The sequence below is a fragment of the Artemia franciscana genome, chromosome 19 (assembly GCF_032884065.1).
Source record: "Artemia franciscana chromosome 19, ASM3288406v1, whole genome shotgun sequence".
NCBI lineage: Eukaryota > Metazoa > Arthropoda > Branchiopoda > Anostraca > Artemiidae > Artemia > Artemia franciscana.
The window spans coordinates 14,888,356-14,907,225 of NC_088881.1; the positions used below are offsets into that span (position 1 = coordinate 14,888,356).

At 37.0% G+C, this 18,870-nt stretch overlaps 2 protein-coding genes across 5 annotated transcripts in view; one reads left to right on the forward strand and one right to left on the reverse strand.

Moving 5' to 3' along the window:
• The window catches only part of LOC136039321 (golgin subfamily B member 1-like), a 283,865-nt gene that overhangs the window by 141,642 nt on the left and 123,353 nt on the right, over positions 1-18,870 (reverse strand). For all 4 annotated transcript variants that reach the window (XM_065722941.1, XM_065722942.1, XM_065722940.1 and 1 more), the window contains one exon: positions 16,281-16,442. In XM_065722941.1, coding sequence (XP_065579013.1) covers positions 16,281-16,442 — 162 coding nt within the window. The remainder of the gene's footprint in view (positions 1-16,280; positions 16,443-18,870) is intronic.
• Positions 1,196-13,361, forward strand: LOC136039320 (uncharacterized). Its single transcript, XM_065722939.1, has 3 exons — positions 1,196-1,454; positions 11,728-11,923; positions 13,125-13,361. Exons 1-3 carry the CDS (start codon positions 1,240-1,242, stop codon positions 13,248-13,250), a joined length of 537 nt encoding a protein of 178 aa, XP_065579011.1. The 5' UTR covers positions 1,196-1,239; the 3' UTR covers positions 13,251-13,361.

The following is an 18,870-nucleotide window of genomic DNA, read 5'->3' on the forward strand; positions in this document are numbered from 1 at the left end:
TAGGTTCTTAAAAAAAACTCCTAGGAACTGAGATTATGCTTATAACCATATAAAAAAAAACCAGACCCTCAAGGAATAACATAACAAGGATCACATTTTAAGATGAGTCCAGCTCAATTTGGAGGGTGCAGGTGCACACACAGGGTACCTTCGACCCCCATACCCTAAATTCTTGGGATTCTTACGGCTCTTCCTATTTTTACTTTTAGTTTACATATAATTGGCCAATTTTTGGCGTGCAATCGAAATTGTGTCCTTTTCCCCCAATTTATTACCCCCCCCACACACACACAAAAGCCCTCGCCAAAATACAAAAATCCATAAATACCTTTGGAGGCAACGTTCCACGCGTTTTTTAAAAAAATTACATAAGCAAGAAGTAAATTTTTTTAGGTATAATTTTTTTCCGCCTGGAACGATTTTGTGCTCATAAAAACACTACTATAGAGTTTCTAGGGCACTGGGCCGTCTGAGACAAAGACATTGACAAAAATATTTTTAAAAATCTGTTCGAGACTTCGGTCATGTCGTAAGTAATCCCCAACATTCTTGAGTCATTTATTTCCTCACCTCATCTAATCTGGACGTCCACCCTTTCTCTCGCCCTCTTGCAAAACTTAGTAAAATGATTCTTGAGCAACGGATTTTTTCTAACCCGAAGATATTCCTAAGAAATACAAGCCACTCTTCCACGATTAACGTTTGCTAATGCTGAATAACTTAATACTCAGTCTACTAAACTTTTTTATGTAACGCCCCTTTTATCCTATTTACCTTGTTTTTCTTACTCTACTGAGGTCATCAATACCCAGTGAAAAGTTAAAAGAAAAACACGAAACCGTTTAAAGTTATAACCCCACTTTTAATTTAGCTTATTGCAGTAGATTGCAATTGATTTTCGTCACTGACAGCCAATGAAAACCATTCTAATTCAGCCCCTTTGATACGTCATCACTGATTTATTGCCACACACAAGCAATCAATTAATTCCCCGTGGGAGTGGTAATTTTTATTGTGAAATTACTTCCTAGAAATGCCACAAGATTACCTGTCACCGTGGAAATGTCACAAGAATCCATACAAATTACAGTATAAGTTGCAAAAAACAACATCTAAGATTATATCTTTCGTTGCTATCCCAGATTGGTTGATAAAATTGCACAAAAATTTCTAGTTTTTCATCAAATCTCTAAATATAAAGCAGTATAAAAGATAATTCTAGCTAGTTCTTTCCTAGAAATGGAAACATCCAGAGCTATTAATATAGTTAGAAAAGTTTCATGTACAAACTCAACTGTTGCAAGCATTATAAACTCTGATGAACTGTTCACTAGCCCTAGATTAGTGGTACCTACACACCTTATGAACTTATCCCGTTTTCAAAAAGAATCAGTGAAATATGTATGGAATTTATTTGGAAAAAGGGATAGAGCATTTATAAGATTTTTTGACTGGTAAGTTTGCTTCTTATTTTGTTTATTTATTTATTCATACCAAAAGCAGCAGGTTTCACAAAGCTTGTCGCACAAAAAACGATCAATTCAAGAAAACACATAAAACACATATTGACAGCAACAATTAATAAGAACAACTAACAGAAGTTCTTACATGGAACTCTATATAGGCTAATCTACTTCTAAAAGACTGAACCTTGATAGTTACAGCTGTTGCCGATGGAAATGCAGTTCATGTCTTACATATACAGCTGGATAAAAATTTTATGGCCTTTTTTTTCGTTGACAAGGTGGATACATTTTTACCCACATTTTTTATCTGCATTTTTCATTGCAGCACATGGGGGCTGCAAGGTGACACTTCCTTTCTTATTGCACAAAAATTTTTCTAGCATTTATTGAGTGAAAGTCAAAACGAGTGAAAATTAACATGAGGAGGGCTGACAACCCCCATGCCTTCTTTAGACCAGAACGCAATTTGCACTTTACTGAAAAAAACATTTTAAATGTTTTCACTTTTTGACTTTAGTAAATAAATAAATATTTATAATTTAAGGACTAAATATTAGTATATGTATGTTAAACTGACAATCCACGGTTATTTGTTATTTTTTCGTTTTTTTTTTAGTGCAAATTATATTATGTTCTTGAGAAGGCATTGGGGTTATCAGCCCTATTCCAGTTAATTTTTGCTCATTTTGAGTTTGACTAGGTTATCTATTGTAATTTTGTTTGTTTCGGGTTCTATTTATTTATTTATTAATGGTGATTTGTGGTAGTTTTAAACTTGGAAGATAAGAAAAACAAACTCGTAGAATCTGACAACGCTGTCGTCCGTAAAAGCATAAACAATAATAGTTTGTTGGTTCCCAAAGCCAGTTCTTCTTTCAAAAGAAAGCTAAACTTTCTTAAAACTTTTTGGTCCCATAAGTTTTTAGCTTAATTTTAATGATTTTTCACCTACATTTATTTATTCCTGTTTATTTTTATTATTCTTTTTTTTTTAATTTCGCTCCCGCTGCTGCCAAAAATTGCATAGCTTCACATGGAAGTCTTTTCAGCAAAAATTGAATTGTATTTTTTTCTAACTTTCTAAGATACTTATGGTGTTTACATTACTCATTTTCACTTTCATTAGCACCTCTCAACTATACTAAAAAAAAAAACAAGTCAAGTAAGATTCTCAAATTTTAAAAACCGTATTTTCCGCGGGAGGGGGGGGGTGTTTTCTGAGGGGGTATTTTCTAGCGGGGGCGTATTTTCCGGATGTATTTTACACGGGGGGCGGGGTAATTTTTAGGCAGGGGGGTATTTACAGCAGGGGATATTCTTCGAGGAGTATTATCTGCGAGGGGGTATTTTCCACGCGGGGGGCATTTCCCACGGGATATATTTTCCGCGGGCATTTTTAGGGGGCGTTTTCCGCATTCGGGGGTACTGTCCTTGGGGGAGGATATTTTCAGGGGGTTTAACGCCTAGAGCCGATCTTAAAAGGCGAAATTTGTTCATTCGGTGATCTTTGTCACGTCGAAACTCAGCAACCGTAGTATCAGCTTTCTCTTTTAGTATGTTGAATATCTCAAGTAAGCTATATGTTGCTCTAGGCTACACTTTCTCTCTATCGCTCTAATTTAAGAAAAACTATTATGAATAGCAGTGTTCAAGCATTGGACATTTTCCGGGGGGGGGGTATTTTCTGGGGGATTTTTTTTTTTTGGGGGGGGGGTAAAAGCCTAGAACCGATCTTAAACAATTCGAAATTTATTCACTAGGTCATCTTTGTCATATTAAAACTGAATTTTGGGAAAGCGTAGTATCTGCATTCTCTTCTGGTATGTCGGATGTCTTATGTAAGCTTTGACTTTGGTAGCTCTAGGCTACACTTTCTTGACTTTTGTTCTGTCTCACTTATTTAAGGAAAACCATTATGAAGAGCAATGCTCAAGCATTGGACTACATACAAAGTGAAATCAGTTAAGGAGGGCTGAGCCTAATGGTTGAGGGCTAATACATGTTTATAAAACTTGAGACTCAAACCAAAGACAATCTCAAGGCCTCGAAACTGCTTTGTGCTTCAAAATAGTTTATCATCAACGAAGTAATAACAATTTTGACGTTTTCTACGCAGATAGTATACAGTCCTGAAGTTAATCGCATTAATAAACATGGGGTTGGACGTGAAACACCAACACAGAGCATCCAAGCCATCTTGAAGTTAAAGAAACCTAGTGGTTATTCATTACTGATCTTTATACCTTTGCCTTTGATCTTTTATGCCTTTGGGTAGATGTCACTAGCGCCGTCCGGCTAGCAAAACTTCTTACCATAGTTTAGCTTTATATTTGTGCGCGGAAGTTGGTTCTTCATGTTGAGAATGATATTGACTTATGCAGTTTTTTTCACTCTATTTTTGAGTACCAGAATCACTCCTGTTGAAGCTGTCGCTATGCCAAAAACTAACTTAATAAAGTTGCGTTTCCATTCTACCTTTTTGGCGCCATCTATCTTGACTACACTAACTGCATTGCACTTACTGCGAGAAGTCACAGGTGGTGCATGGTCCACCAATGGAAACAATCCGACAAGAAAGAAACGTGGATGCCGGGCAGGGAAAAATGAAAGGAGAAGGCGTACGGGGTGTGCTATTTCGGTACTAGTGACGAGCCGTGACTATTGCCCATCGCCAAAACAAGTGTTTGAGCGAAACCTGGTGAAAATCAAGATATCCAGAACACCTAAAATACCGAGTCTGAAGAGATTTGACGAAACCCCCGTGTGCCCCATCCAGGATAGCCCGCCCGTTCTTAAGCCCGAAAGTCCTTTAGCTAAACGTAAGTTGCCAAATATACTTGTGTGTAACGCTAGATCTTTTAACAACAAAACTGATGCACTTGAAGTTATTGCCCGGCAGAACAACGCCTCAATAATAACAATAAGCGAATGTTGGGACACTTCTGACAAATCAGCACGCATCAAAGGTTACGCAAGCTACTTTAATACGCGTCACGATCGTGGCTTGAATCGTCGAAGAGGAGGCGTTGGACTTTATGTTCGTAATGACCTACCCTCAAGGCTGTTAAGTGAGCCTATTGACTCCGACCACTAAATATTATGGACCGAATGCAAACCTGTACGTTTATCAAAAAAAATTTCATGTTTAATTGTTGCTTCGGTCTATTATCCTGAAAGCGCTAAAAACAGGAAAGATTTGATTGAACACATTCAGTTTTTCGTAGACAAAATGCGCCGCAAGCATGTCTCTCCTGAATTTGTTATTGCCGGAGACTTCAATCAAACTAATAGGCAATGGGTTTCAAATATTTTAGATTCGCGACAAGCCGTTACAATACCTACCCATCAAAGTGGCAGCACACTTGACTTGATTTTTACATACTTGACAGACTTTTATTACGCACCGAGATCCCTAGGACCCCTTCTGAATTCTGATCACTTTATCATCTTCTGGGAAGCCAGTTCGGCAATTCCGAAGCCAAAACGAGTCAAATATACGGTGCGACCACTTACTGAGGACTCGATATCTACATTTGGTCGCTGGATTGGTAATTATCAGTTTGAGGACATTTGCTCTGAACAGGATATTTCAGATTTCATTTTCAATTTCAATTTCAGACTTGTTTTCCCGTAAAAGTCATTACTGTGAGTGACACTGATAAACCGTGGATAATCGATGATCTAAAGAATTTAATAAAAACCCGTTGTCGCCTTTGTATCGCTGGTGATACCGCAGCTTTAGCCAAGTTGCGTAATCATATTGTTAAACTGAACAAGCGCGCCAAGAGGCAGTATGTGGGGGTAAATTACTCCCTTACTCACAATAGACCCCCACAAATGGCATTCCTCAGTAAAAAGACTTACCGGTAAGACAACACTCAGAGATCTAAGGCTGCTCAAACAGGACGGTACCTTAACCGCAGCTAATTAAGTCAATTCCCTTTTTGCTGACATTTGTGCCACATTTCCATCAATCATCAAATCAGAAATTAATACTATCATTGCTGGTGCAGAGATTGAGGAAGTATGTGAAGTCCCTGAATTCACTGTTTATAAGGAACTCCTAAGACTGAAAACGAACTGTGCGTCCTACCCAGATGAGCTTCCAGTAAAGCTGTTACACTAATTCGCCATTTTTCTTGCTAAGCCACACTCTTCTATAATCAACCAATATTTCCTTCAGCAAGTATTCCCTAGTGCTTGGAAAAGAGCATATGTCCGCGTTATTCCAAAAGTAAGGTGTCCAAAATCTTGTGATCAACTCCGGCCTATATCAATAACTCCGAACCTTTCTAAAGTTGCAGAAACGTTTATTTACGGCAAACTTATGTCACAGGTCTCCGCACATCTAGACCCGTATCAGTATGGATGCTTTAGAGGCAGCACCACAACTGTTTATTTAGTACGGATGTACCATCTCATTGCCGAGTGGCTCGACCGAGGAAGTGCTATAGTCGACCTTCTCCTCGTAGACTACCGAAAGGCTTTTGATCTTATTCGCCATTCCGTTGCTATCATAAATCTACGCACCATGGGTGCGCAAAAACATATTCTCCTTTTAGTGATCAATCTTTTATAAGCCCGCTATCAGTGCGTTTACAGTCTTTTCCCAGGAGATACCGACTCCGAATGGGTCGAGCTTACATGCGGAGCCCCACAAGGTACTAAGCTCGCTAGTCTACTCTTTTTGGCAGTGATAAATTTAATCATTTCCAGCTATGAAGAAAGATTTAAGTATGTAGACGACTTGTCAGTCCTACTGAAGTACATTGTTAAGAAGTCTGAGGCTGTCCCCCAATTCTGTAACGAAATAATCTACAATTTTAAAGATGAATGTGCTGCGAACAGCCTCCAAATCAACAAAGGAAAGACTAAAATCATTCGCTTTAATTCCCTGAAGAGAGACTTTGTGTGCCCTCTTCCTCCTTATCCTAGTGAATCTTCGGCAGTAGTGCTTGGTGTCAAGTTTAGCATCGAGTGCTCTTTCAGCCTTCATGTCGATACAATTATCAAAAAGGCAAATAGTGCGATGCTGACACTTATACTAATGCGTCGATTTGGTTTCTCAGTGACACAACTAAGGATAGCCTATCTCACTTACATTCGACCAATTTTAGAGTATACATGTCCCGTATGGGGCCCACAAATCAATAACACTATTTACCTAAGTGACCAACTTGAGTCAATACAAAAAAAAGCAGACAAAGTAATATTGTGCGATGCTTTTACCGAATATAAGTTAGCATTATCCAATTTACTAATTCCCTCTCTTCAAGAGCGTCGTCTGAGTTTGATCCTTGAATTTGGCCAATATCTTCTCAGAAGTGATAAATACAGATCAATATTACCACCAGTTGTAGTGAAACATCGAAGTACTAGATTGAAGAAGATTGACAGATTAGCAGCACCTCCTTCCCGCACAAATCGTTTTTCCAACTCATTCATCCCTTTCTTTGTATCAAAGTATAACAATTGTTGATTTTATCCTATTTGTCTTCTGATTTTTTTGTCGTTTGATTTAATCGTTTTTTTGTAAGCACAAGCGCCATTTAGTTTTGTGACTACGACAGATTGTGCAAATAAAACCTATTCTATTCTATTATACCTTCACATCATTTGTAAACATCTTTTATTGTCGAGTTATTAACAACACACCACAAACAATTGGCTCAAGGCAACTGCCTTATGGAGCTCCATTTTTCACAGACATATGTGATGACAAAGCACCTTCTACCGCAACTTTTAGATTCTGTGTGAAAGGTATTCTATAATCCATGCTTCAGTTCAATGGCCAAGTCTGCATAGTTGCTACTTCTTAAACAGAGACGGGTGGAAATTTTATCAAACGGTTTGGAAAACCCAATGCAAATGTAGTCAAAAAGAGCACCTTTATCTGTCGTTGATTGAAAATAACTTATCACTTCCAGAAGTTGAATATTGCAAAGACTCCGTTCGCAAAATTCGTTCTGAACTGAGTGCTGCAAGTTATCCCCCTCAAAACGTGTTTCGATTCTTCTGCACACCAGAACTGTCTCCATGATATAGAAAAAAAATATGCATTTAAAATTTGTCCGTAATTTTTAAAGTGGAACCATGAGCCATTCTTATACAACGGCCTAATGACAGTGTTTCTTCAAGGTAGAAGACAACGGTTTAACAGATACATGAACACTGATTCCAGTTTGCGTATCATCGTGTTTGAAAATCCATCGATGCCCAGTATCTTTCCCGAAGCAAAACTTTGAAGCGTCTGACAAACCTGTTGGGTCATCAAATCTGAATCATCAAATTCTTTTGTTGTATAGGGAGGAGTAACCGAGCGTCTTCGTCTGCCTGTTTTCTTGTGAAAACGGTACTAAATTTCTTATTCATAAGTTGTGGTCTTCCAAGCTCTGTAAAAGAAGCAGGTGATGCAGATTATAAGGTTTGGTTCCTTCTTACATTCTTCCAAATCTTTTCGGACAACTTTGGGATGATCCCTGCTAATTTTCTAAGGGGTAGGCTTTAAAAAGCAGATAATACTTAGAAAACAATTATATTATTATTTTTCTTTCATCGAAGCTGTACTTTGTTCTCAGTGAATCTGAGTGAAAGTAGTATATAAGCCTTGCAAAGTTTACACTTTCAATTGTCTCTATTCTCTGTGGCATCATCCTAATTGAAGACCCCAAAATTTATTATTTAGCAACAAGACTATGAATGAATGAACTTTATTACCCGTAAAAGTATAAAAAACACAAAGTACAGAGTATTATAAATAAACAAAAACAAAAGCCATAAACACCGAGAAAAAAAATACAAACTAACAAAAGACAACACGGACTAATTAACCAGTATCAATATGGAAAAAAGGCTGCAGAGGGTCGTAAACGTGAATAAAGTTGATAGTCATTATACTTAAATCGTCACGGGAAGACCGAATCCGAGAACGCACATCTATTAAACCAAATCGAGCAATTATTTTTCTGTTTCGGTGCCATCTAGGAAGCCGGAGGAGGAATTTGCAATATCTGAAATAAGCCGTACGTAGAGTACAGCGATCTTTCTTACGAAACAGATGAGCCATGCCTGATAAAAACCAAAGCACAGGGACGCAATAAGCGTTATAAATCAAGCACAAACCATTGCAGTTGTAACGGCTTTTGTTTGGGGATATTTTTCCGTAAGCGACGCGTAGGTTTTTCACGGCTTGATTCAATAGGGATGAACAGGTAGTGAAAACTGTTGGGCCGAAACACAGACCAAGCCAACTAACTAAAGAAGATCATGGCAGAACTGCATTCCCAGCAACTAATGGAGCGACCGCATAAGGGCTATTAAAACAAATAAACTCGGATTTAGACCCATTAACTGACAGCCCAATCTTAGATAGTTCATTGGTTAAAATAATAAAATTGGAAAGCAATCCACGGCGAGTCCGGACAACAAGAAGAACGTCGTCTGCATATGCAACAGAAGACAAACCAATATTACCGTAAAAACAGAACCTATAAGGGGACGCAGGTACGATGCAAGCACACATTTAAATATACTAGGAGACAACACGGCACCTTGCCAAGCTCCCTTATTAATTTTTACCGGGTCACATATTTGGCCATTCCAGGTAACTTTAATTTTTGACTTTGAATATCAAGAAGACAATAAACATAGTACAGAAGGATTAACACCTGAAGACGCAAGGGAAAATAAAGCCTGAGAGTGCACAATATTGTCGAAAGCCCGTTTCGACAGAAATGTCAACAGTAAGACAGTATAAAAACATTTTAGTTTTTACGGCATCTCTCATGAGTCGGTTTAAAACATGATGTGCATGGGAGCAACCGAGACTTTTCCGAAAACCAAACGGAAAAGGCTTAAAATCACAATTCAACTCAATTTCTGGTAGTAATAAATGTTCAAACAACTTACTTAAAAAACACGATACTGTAATAGGACGATAATTTACACGTGAAGTGGGGTCCTTTTCTCGCTTTTGAATAGACGTTAAACGGCCACAAAGGAAACTATCAGGAACAAGCGACTGTGCTAAACAAGACTGGAAAAATATTTGTTGACGGTTAAGTAGGGCAGGACAATCATAAGCAAAAAATCGGTAAGAAAGGCCGTCACCATCAAGGCTATTTGAACGCTTAATTTTTCTTAAAGCTCCCATGAAACACACCCGAAGCCCAAAATCCCCGCTAATATGTTTGTACACTTCCCAATAACAAATGCTATAAATGCTATACGTATGGAATGGGAAAATTGTATATAACTTAAAGACCTATTCCCAGGGGATGGGGGTCATTTTATCTCCAAATATATAGTTTTGGAGATTTTCAACTATGTTGAACAGCACAGCTATCTCAAAAATTTGATTGGACGATTTCGGGGTAAAAACGGCGTGGGAGGAGGCTAGTTGCACTCTGATCTTTTAGATCACTCAAAAAACACTAAAGCTTTTAATTTCCGTTCAAACGAGCCCTCTCCTGATGGTATAGGACCATTGGTTCGATACGATCACCCTTGGGAAAAAAAACAATCAAAAAATAACAAGACAAGTAAACACACATCCGTAATCTTTCTTCTAATAAAAAAAAATAACATTTCTGCAGATAGGAGCTTGAAATCTCTACTCTCTACATCAGGATTCTCTGATGCACTGAAGCTGACGGTGTGATTTTCATTCTTTGACTTTTAAGGGGGTTCCCCCTTTTTCAAAAATTAGGCAAATTTTCTCAAGCTCGTGGCCTTTTATGAGTGACACTAAGCTTAATGGATCTTACATATTTGAAATCAGCATAACTAGCCAATGCTTTTGATATATTTATTGATATCAAAATTCTGTTTTTGAGACTTTCAGTTACTATTGAGACGAGTCACTCCTTACTTATAGATTGTTACCACGAACTGTTTGATAGTACTAGAAAGTGAGAATAAACCATTTTCTCGTTTAGCTTTTTTATGCGCAGTCAGTCAAACGAGCACCTAAGACTGTCTCTGGCAAATATCCTCACTAGGATAATCTGGGTGTAGAGGACTCTCACTCTGTCCCAAGCTCCTTCATCTGTCTCTATCCTCGGAAGAGAAGCCCTGCCTTTGAAACCTCATAACGGGGTTTGGGTTGACCTTTCAGGAGTTTTTGTAACTAGAAGCATGACTGCATACAGTGATTCAGGGTAACATTGAGGAGTGGTACCCCTCAAGGAAATTATATATAACTGCATAAGCGATGTAACATTCTAATCCATTAGGATTAATAGATAACTTTCTGGGTTCTTTGTTTTAGTTGGCATTTTCGGGCTGAATAACCTTACCATCGTTATTTTATTTATTATGTGTTGCCTTCCCTTTGTAGACATAAATAAATAACGAATTGGAGGTTTATGGTGTGCAAAACCGCAAAACCAGCTGAATTAAACTGATTCGTGGTATTTCCGTATATTTACAGGGTTCAGAAAAACTAGTACCTTACTGGAAAGCGAGTTTGCTTGAGTTTTTTAGAAAATATGAATTGTACACTAAAATTTTTCCTATTATGGCTAGTCAAAGACTATTGAAAGCCTTGTAGATTAGTTTTTTATTTTGTGCAGGCTCCTTGAGGATTTTTTTTTGCTGTTAAGAAAACACTCTACTATTTGCGTCGGTTTTGTGTTTTTATAAAGCGCCAATTTTGCAGATATATGCTGCAGAAACTACAAAGCAATAATTAATGTTTGTTTTAAGTTTCAACTTTGCTTTTTACTTCCATTAGAAAAACATTGTTTTGTAATTAGTTTTGTAACTAAAGAATCTTCTGAAAGATTTGAAGGTACCATCGCAAAATGTTGAATAAGAGATACCGTACGTTTAAGAAACGTAAGAAACTTAAGAAACGTTAAGAGAAACGTTGAATTACACTATGGTAGATATCTACCGTAGTGTAAACTAGGAGTGTTTCACTCGATTTTCCATGCGGTTTGTATGGGACAGTTCGATTTAAGTTTGGCCCCAACATAGCAGTGAACACCTGTGCCAGTATTTGCAAAACTTAATCGTAAGTAGAAAAAGCAAAAAAAAAATGCAGCATAGAAAAAGTGCCAAACCTGAATGCTCTTACGGAAATCTTAGTGACAATACCTCCACAGGGAATTTTTAGGAGTTTCCACAAAGATTAGGAGTGACATTTACAACTAGGTCAGTACTAAGATTAGTACCTGAAACTTCGTTTGCTAAAGTAAAAACAGAAGCCTAAAAACGATTAAAGTAATGTCTCATTCCCTGATTTTCAACTTCCTTGTAGGTTTTTTGACCAGTATCCAGAAGAAAGGAAGTGTCTTGAGAAAATGCATAAATTTACAGAGAAAGTAATCGCCAGGGTTGCCACTGGATTGAACGAGGTTTTAAAGAACTTGGATGACCGAGAGAACCTCGATAGTATACTAATAGTTTTGGCAAGAAAGCATCACGGAAGAGGAGTACCAAGAGAAAGTTTTGAAGTGAGTACCCTTTCAGAATAAAATCGAATTTTTCTGTTAATAGCGTGCAAGCTTTTAACTGCTGATGTATGAGTACTTATTTACTTACTTTTGTGAGTTTACCCCATACTTGACCGCTATAACCACTGCGTTTTCCAATATTCTAGCCTTGATTTGTAGATTTATCTTCTGATTCTTCCAAGCTTTAGAAAAACGTGGTAGAAAAACGCCCTAGGCGCTGCCTATTCTATTTTTAATATTTTAACTGCATTCACAATATTTACTAATAATACTACCTAGATTAGTGAAGCTATGCTCTTGCTCATTACCCACCATCACCGCTTCACCTTCACTTATTCCCAGTCTCAGTGACTTAGTCTTCTTGACATTAATTTTCAGACCTCTTTTTGAACCCCGAGCTCGAATAACCTCATAAAACCTTTATTTTGCCAACATTTTCATCGAGGACACTCAAATCATCAGCATAGCTTAGGTCTAGGAGTTTTACCTTTTCATTTGATTCCATGTTCTCCCACAGCCTTTGCGGGGTTCCTTAGGACAGAGTTCATTAAAAGGATTCATATCAATGGGATGGAACGCAACACAGCTTAACTCCTCACTCAATACAAAATCAGTTTCTAACCTCATTTCTTACCTTAACCGCTGCAATTTCATTCCCGTATATGGCACTAATCACCTTAATATATTTATCTGGTATACTATACAAGGATAGGGTAACCCAAAACTTATTCTATTGAGGCCTAAAGGGATCTGATCACTCGGACACTTCTCACTTTAACCTAAAAGGAAAATGTGGTCAACGCATCCTCCCCCTCCCTAAAACTGCACTTTTATTCTCTAAAACTGTATCTACATCATCTCTTAGTCTAAAAAATATCACAATGCTAGATACTTTGCTCCCTAAAAAAGCCAACCTAATGCCTCTGTAAATACCACACTCATTCTTATCACCTTTTTTATGGAATGGTTTAATTGAAGTTATTCTAAAATCGCTAGGTATTTCCGCTTTTTCAAAAATGATACCCATAATCCTCAGTACAGCTACGTACATAATCTTGCTACAGCTATGGTAACAAACTTTGGTCCTTAGCAAATAGCTTTGCTGAATTCTTCCCCTTTAAATGCAATTCTAGAAAAATCTATGATTAATATTTCTGTCTTTTTCTGATTTTTGTTAATACCTCACTGATCTTTTTTCCAGATATTCATTGGTGCCTTTTGCAAATTTATCGCAACCGAATTAAATGGTGACATATCTGACTTTGACTTAGAAGCTTGGGCCATAACACTTAGAATTCTAATGAATTCCTTTGGACTGTATTTGTGATAGTATTAAATAAGTCGTTTTCTAATGTCCTATATTTACAATTATTTGTTTTTAAGCTTGAAATTTTTCTGTTTTTCACTTTATATGTGTTGAAATAAACGATAAATTATGTATTTCGTCCATATTGCATACGGCAACAATTTCCAAGGTGTATCTGTCACTGTAACGTTCCTTTTATGTTTCACCGAAACTCGATAATAGTAGTTAATTATCAAAAACTGCTATTTGTAGAAGACCAGCTCTTATAACAATGAATTAAATTTAAAAAAAAACAAGTTTTTTAACTGAAAGTAAGGATCAGCATCACAGCTTAAAATGAACAGATATTATTACGTGTAAGAAGAGGATTGCCCCCTTTTCAAAACCTCGCTCTTTTCACTAAAGTTTTTCAGTACTTTTCAAAAAGCTTCTTATTATTCTAATTACACGACCTTTGTGTTTCAGGAGTCGTTCTTAAAGAATTGGGACAAAATGATAACTTTAGCGCGAAGAACAAGGTGTTGAGGAGGGAGTAATCCTCTTCATATACGTAATAATTTCTGTTCGTTATAAGTCTTATAATCTGGCCTCACCTCCACAGAAAAATTCCCCTCCCTACAGAAATATTCTCTAAACAATTCAATCTGACATTAGACATTCAATCTGACATATTTTGTTACTTAAAAGAGGGCTAGAACTATAAATTTTTGTTATAATAAGCTCTCTACTGATATTCTACGATCACTGGCACAATTCAACCTAGTAAGTTTTTTTTTTTATCAAAACTGGTGAAATTTAAAGACAGCTTGAAAAAAAAGAGCTTCGTAGGCATCAAACACAAATCTGATCCGACCTTGTATAAATCTCCGTCTAATTTCTTGGTTGATATCAGCTTTCTTTTGCTGAGAAATGTCTAGCACATCTCTTTTATTTAACGATGTGTACATAAACGTGTCCTTGGTATCTAGCTTTCTTCTTGTAAAATAGACAGATACTAATATATTATATAGATGTACGTTTTGAGCCACAGATATCGGGGAACAGCGGAAAAAGTTAACCTTAAGGGTAAAGAAACTCTGAGGACGCACCCCCCCCCCTCAGCACATACACCCGCAAAGAGTTTTTATATCCACACCTGCCTAACATCTTTTTTTTTTTTTTGAAGAATTTATTAGGACTAAGTGTATAACACATTAACTAAGAAGGTTGACAACTAATCTTTCATTGCAGAACTCGTGTTTTAATAGGTATTAAACATTATACTATCAGGAAAAAAGTTGAACTTGGGCGTAACGAAACTTCCACCACTCATAGAAAACTCCAGTTTTATTGTGCACAAGAAACAGATCTAAATGAGCTGTTATTCTTGAAGTATTGCTACAACAGCTAAAATTTCGTATAAGGATCTGATATTTAGATTATCCTGAAAATAGTATTAGAATTTTTTTCAGATGACCTTAAGGTCTTCTTTTACCTTTGTGGTTAACTTTTCCCCCTGTGCTCCAGCATCTGAAATCTAGTATTTCCAACTAGAAACACCGCTTCCGCAATAAAAGGTGAGCTGTCATTTCTCTCACATATCAAACGGCACGCTAAGCCCAAAGAAATTCCTCCATATCTTAACAGATCAGGCAAAGAATCTAGTATCTATATTGTTGTATTGGAGGCGGGGGGGGGGTGTTAGATCACTTGAAAGAGGAGTTTAAAATTTTGATTATGGATAACTCTTTCTCTTACTGAATATAGTTTATCGTTTGACAGCATCTGTCCCTTTCCGCGCCAAAATAGTTTTCTGTTTTGTTTTTTGCTAAGCAAAACGACAAAAACCGAAACTTTACTGTGACATAATCTATTTCTGTGACTTAAAAGAGCACTAGAACTAAAAAATTTTTTATAATAAGCTCTCTACTAATATTCTACGATCACTGATTCAATTCGACCTAGCAAGTTTTCTTATCAAAACTGTTGAAATTTAAAGACATATTGAAAAAAGAGCTTCGTAGGCATCAAACCACAAATCTAATCTGACCTTGTCTAAATATCCGTCTGATTTCTTGGTTGTTATCAGCTTTCTTTTGCTCAGAAATATCTAGCACACCTCTTTATTTTACGATGTGTACATAAACGTGTCCTTGGTACCTGGCTTTCTTCTTGTAAAATAGAAAGATCCTAAATTTTTTTTTAAGTGTGATAAAAGCTAGAGGCTAAATCCCCTTCCATATCGATCTCAAGGACTTGGTACAAAACGTTGGAAAATTTGGTTCAAAAAAATGCATTCTTTGAAGCTTCTGGTGCTACGTCCTCTTACAAAAAGATATACTGACCCCTCCTTTCACTCTCCCTCAGTACTTGGTGTCCAACTATACAATAGCCTACTATATAACCATTAGTTATACTGCAAATAAATTCTGTATAATAACCGTCATTTTGCAAGGAGTGCATATGTGTTCAGAGACGAGAATGCCGTTGCATATGGGTATGGCCTCTGAGCGTTGGAGGCTATATCTATGGATTTCTGACAGTTGTAACTGATGGCCTATTTTTATAATTTGGTTGACATCATTTTGGCCCTAATTGGACCAACATTTTTGTTTTGTGGTACAAAATTGTAGGAACTGGCATGTTCACGGGGCACGATCTGAAACTGGAACTGTGTGATATAGCGTTTTTACACTCTTAGGTTAACAGGTTACGTCAGAATTTTTAATCGATAGTGTTTTAGCCCAAGTCAGGCCAAAATTTGTGTTATGTTGTCCAAAATGGCACTCCTCTCTGGCACAAACTCTTTGGTAAGACAGATTTTCGGAAAAGACAAAAAAAATTGCGTTGTTGGAAAAAGAAACTCCTCCGCTAAAAGGCTTTAGACTTGATGAAATTGTTTCCGCAATTTTCATTAACCCCTCCGCCCTTTTAGGGTTTGATAATCTATGCTGTTTATATACTAAAAACAGAACCAATTTTTTTAAGACGAAAAAATTTCTCAGTAATTAAAACTATGTAGAAAAAGACAATTAAATCTTTTCTGGCAGCCCTACAAAAGTATTGACTTACCTCTCCACAAAATCCACTGTCTTCAGAAGCTTCTGAATCGGGACTTTTATTGCCATCTAATATTGTTTCTCCTTCACATTCAATTAAAGGTGGCAGATCGCACTTAAGTCGCTGCGAAAACTTTCTTTCCATACGAGATGGTGTTTTTAGTTTAGACACAATCTAGAAATAAAAAAAATTCAATCATTGGCAGGTTCAATTTATAAAATAATAAATTTGGGACAAAAAAAGATGAGAGTAAAAATAATTTATCCAAACTTCACGGGCAAAATAAATAAGATATCTTTTCTACGCACAACTTTGTAATATATTCTTTTTATTTTTCTGCCCAAAATTAACTAAAGTTTTTCTTGCCTCATACCGAAAAAAAAAAGAGAGCATTGGCATATAACTTTAGGCATGCATGGCAATTATTAATCGTGTCTACTGTAAGAAACCCTTCATCAAAAAGCTAGTTGTAACGAACTGTAAGTAACAAGTGACTCGAACCAATAGTAACTAAAATTACAAAAAAACGAAAACTGAATACAATTAATGCATAAAAAAGGAATTTTTACACTGATTCCAAATACTTAAGAGTCATTAAGTTTAATATGACACATCCAAACTTAGGATCCCATGACAGTATGCAAATTATGTAATCGTCATTCCTGTTACAGAGATAGTAATCGGTTATGCTAATTTTGTCCCAATACGTTTTTGCTAATTATACAGGCATGGGATTTAGAGAGGCTATAGTGATGGGATAAATTATGTAGGTATGGGAGTTGAAAGGCAATATTACTTCTGGTACTCAACGCTCTATTGAGAGGGAGAGAGAAAGAGAGAGAGAAGTTTATTAATATTAAATAGAAGACAATACAAAATACAATTCAAAATCGAATTACAATACACATAATTCCCCTCAAAAGGCTCCATGGCCCGGGATACAAGGGGGATAAGAAAAAAAATTTATTATACAAGCAATAAATTCAATATAGGCAATCACATATTGCAGTTCACAGGCAATATACTTTTGGGGGATACACAATAAGCAACAACTAGAAGATGAAAAAAAACATAGAGAACATATCTGAGGCCTGGGAGCAAAGTGCAGAGAGGAAAAACCAAACACCACTAACAAAACACAGGGGCCATCAACTCTTCAGAGGAAAAAAAATTAATCTATTTGATTCTTTATTAAATGATCCTTAAGAATCCTTTTAAAAGTCCTAAACGAGTGGTATTTCTGCACTGAAGAAGGTAGTGAATTCCAGACCTATTGACAAGCAATGTGGGGATTGAAGTCTGATCGAATAGTAGGGGTAGGCGGAATGTAGATATTATTTGAAGAACGAAGGGTATATGGAGCTGAATCAGAAATAAACATAGGAGTTTTCCGAAGAGATTTTGGAAGATTGCCGTGAAGTTGATCAAAGACAAAAGAAGCACAAGAAATAATGTAAATAGACCGTAGACTCAAGAGCGGTGTTGGTGAAGAATGGTTGGTGTCCATAACCAGACGCCGTGCTTTATTATACATGACGGAAAGTGACCGCAGCGTAGACGGAAAAGTAGACATCCATACAATGGGGCAACAAGAAACATATGACTGGACAAGATAGAAAAAAATAAGTTTTAGAATAGATCCAGGAAATGTGTATCTAAGTTTTGGAATGATACCCAAACTCCGTGAGACCTTAACCCTAATCATGGCTACATGGTTTCTGAATGAAAGGTTCTCATCAAGCAGGATACCAAGAAACCGGACCACCCGATTCTCTGGTCTACACAAGGAGCCTTGTGACACCTAAAGGTGTGTAAGCTGAGGGAAAGCTATACCAATTCGAGAAAAAATAAGAAAATGTGATTTACCAACATTCAAGATCAAGTAATTACCATTAAACCATGACATGACTCTCTCGAATAATGCCACAAGGTTAGACGTAATATCACATTCCGTCTTCCCAAGGGTCCCAAGAGTGGTATCATCAGCAAAAGCAACAAGAAAATCTTCATTAGGAGAAGTATTGGAACACGACTGAGCATCAAGCTGACACAGCTTGCAACATGCCAGAGGCCTGGTGTTTTTTACAGCCAAAATCAGATCATTAACATAAATCAAAAATAAAATGGGACCAAGAACAGATCCCTGCAGGACGCCATAATATACTTCAGAAGGGCTCCAGAAAAGCGGATCGATTGAAATAAGCCTACCAGAAAGATATGAATCAAACCAAGAATAAGCGTTTGATCTTATACCAATATGCGATAGTTTCCAAAGAAGTATCCGATGAGTCAAGGAATCAAAAGCCTTACGAACATCCAAAAATAAGGCTGCCGGGACATGACCAGAATCTATTGCCGAATGAATGAAATTCGATAAAGCTGCGCAAGCATGCTCCGTAGAGTGACTCGCTCAGACTCCAAACTGGAAATCATGCAAAAAACCCTTTGTATCCAGAAAACTAAGAAGCCTGGATAGCATACCCTTCTAAAAAATTTTGCTGAAAACAGATAAACAGAATTCAAGACCATCGACCTCAAACATGAGGGTCCAAGAAAGGCTCTGAAATCGCAACAAGAAGTTGCAGAGGAAGCAATTACCTCT

Bases quoted from the DNA above. Each gene is read 5' to 3' on its own strand.
- LOC136039320 (XM_065722939.1), top strand. From the start codon at position 1,240: ATGGAAACATCCAGAGCTATTAATATAGTTAGAAAAGTTTCATGTACA. The intron at 1,455-11,727 runs GTAAGTTTGCTT...ACTTCCTTGTAG, and splicing joins TTTATAAGATTTTTTGACTG to GTTTTTTGACCAGTATCCAG. The intron at 11,924-13,124 runs GTGAGTACCCTT...TCTTTTTTCCAG, and splicing joins TACCAAGAGAAAGTTTTGAA to ATATTCATTGGTGCCTTTTG.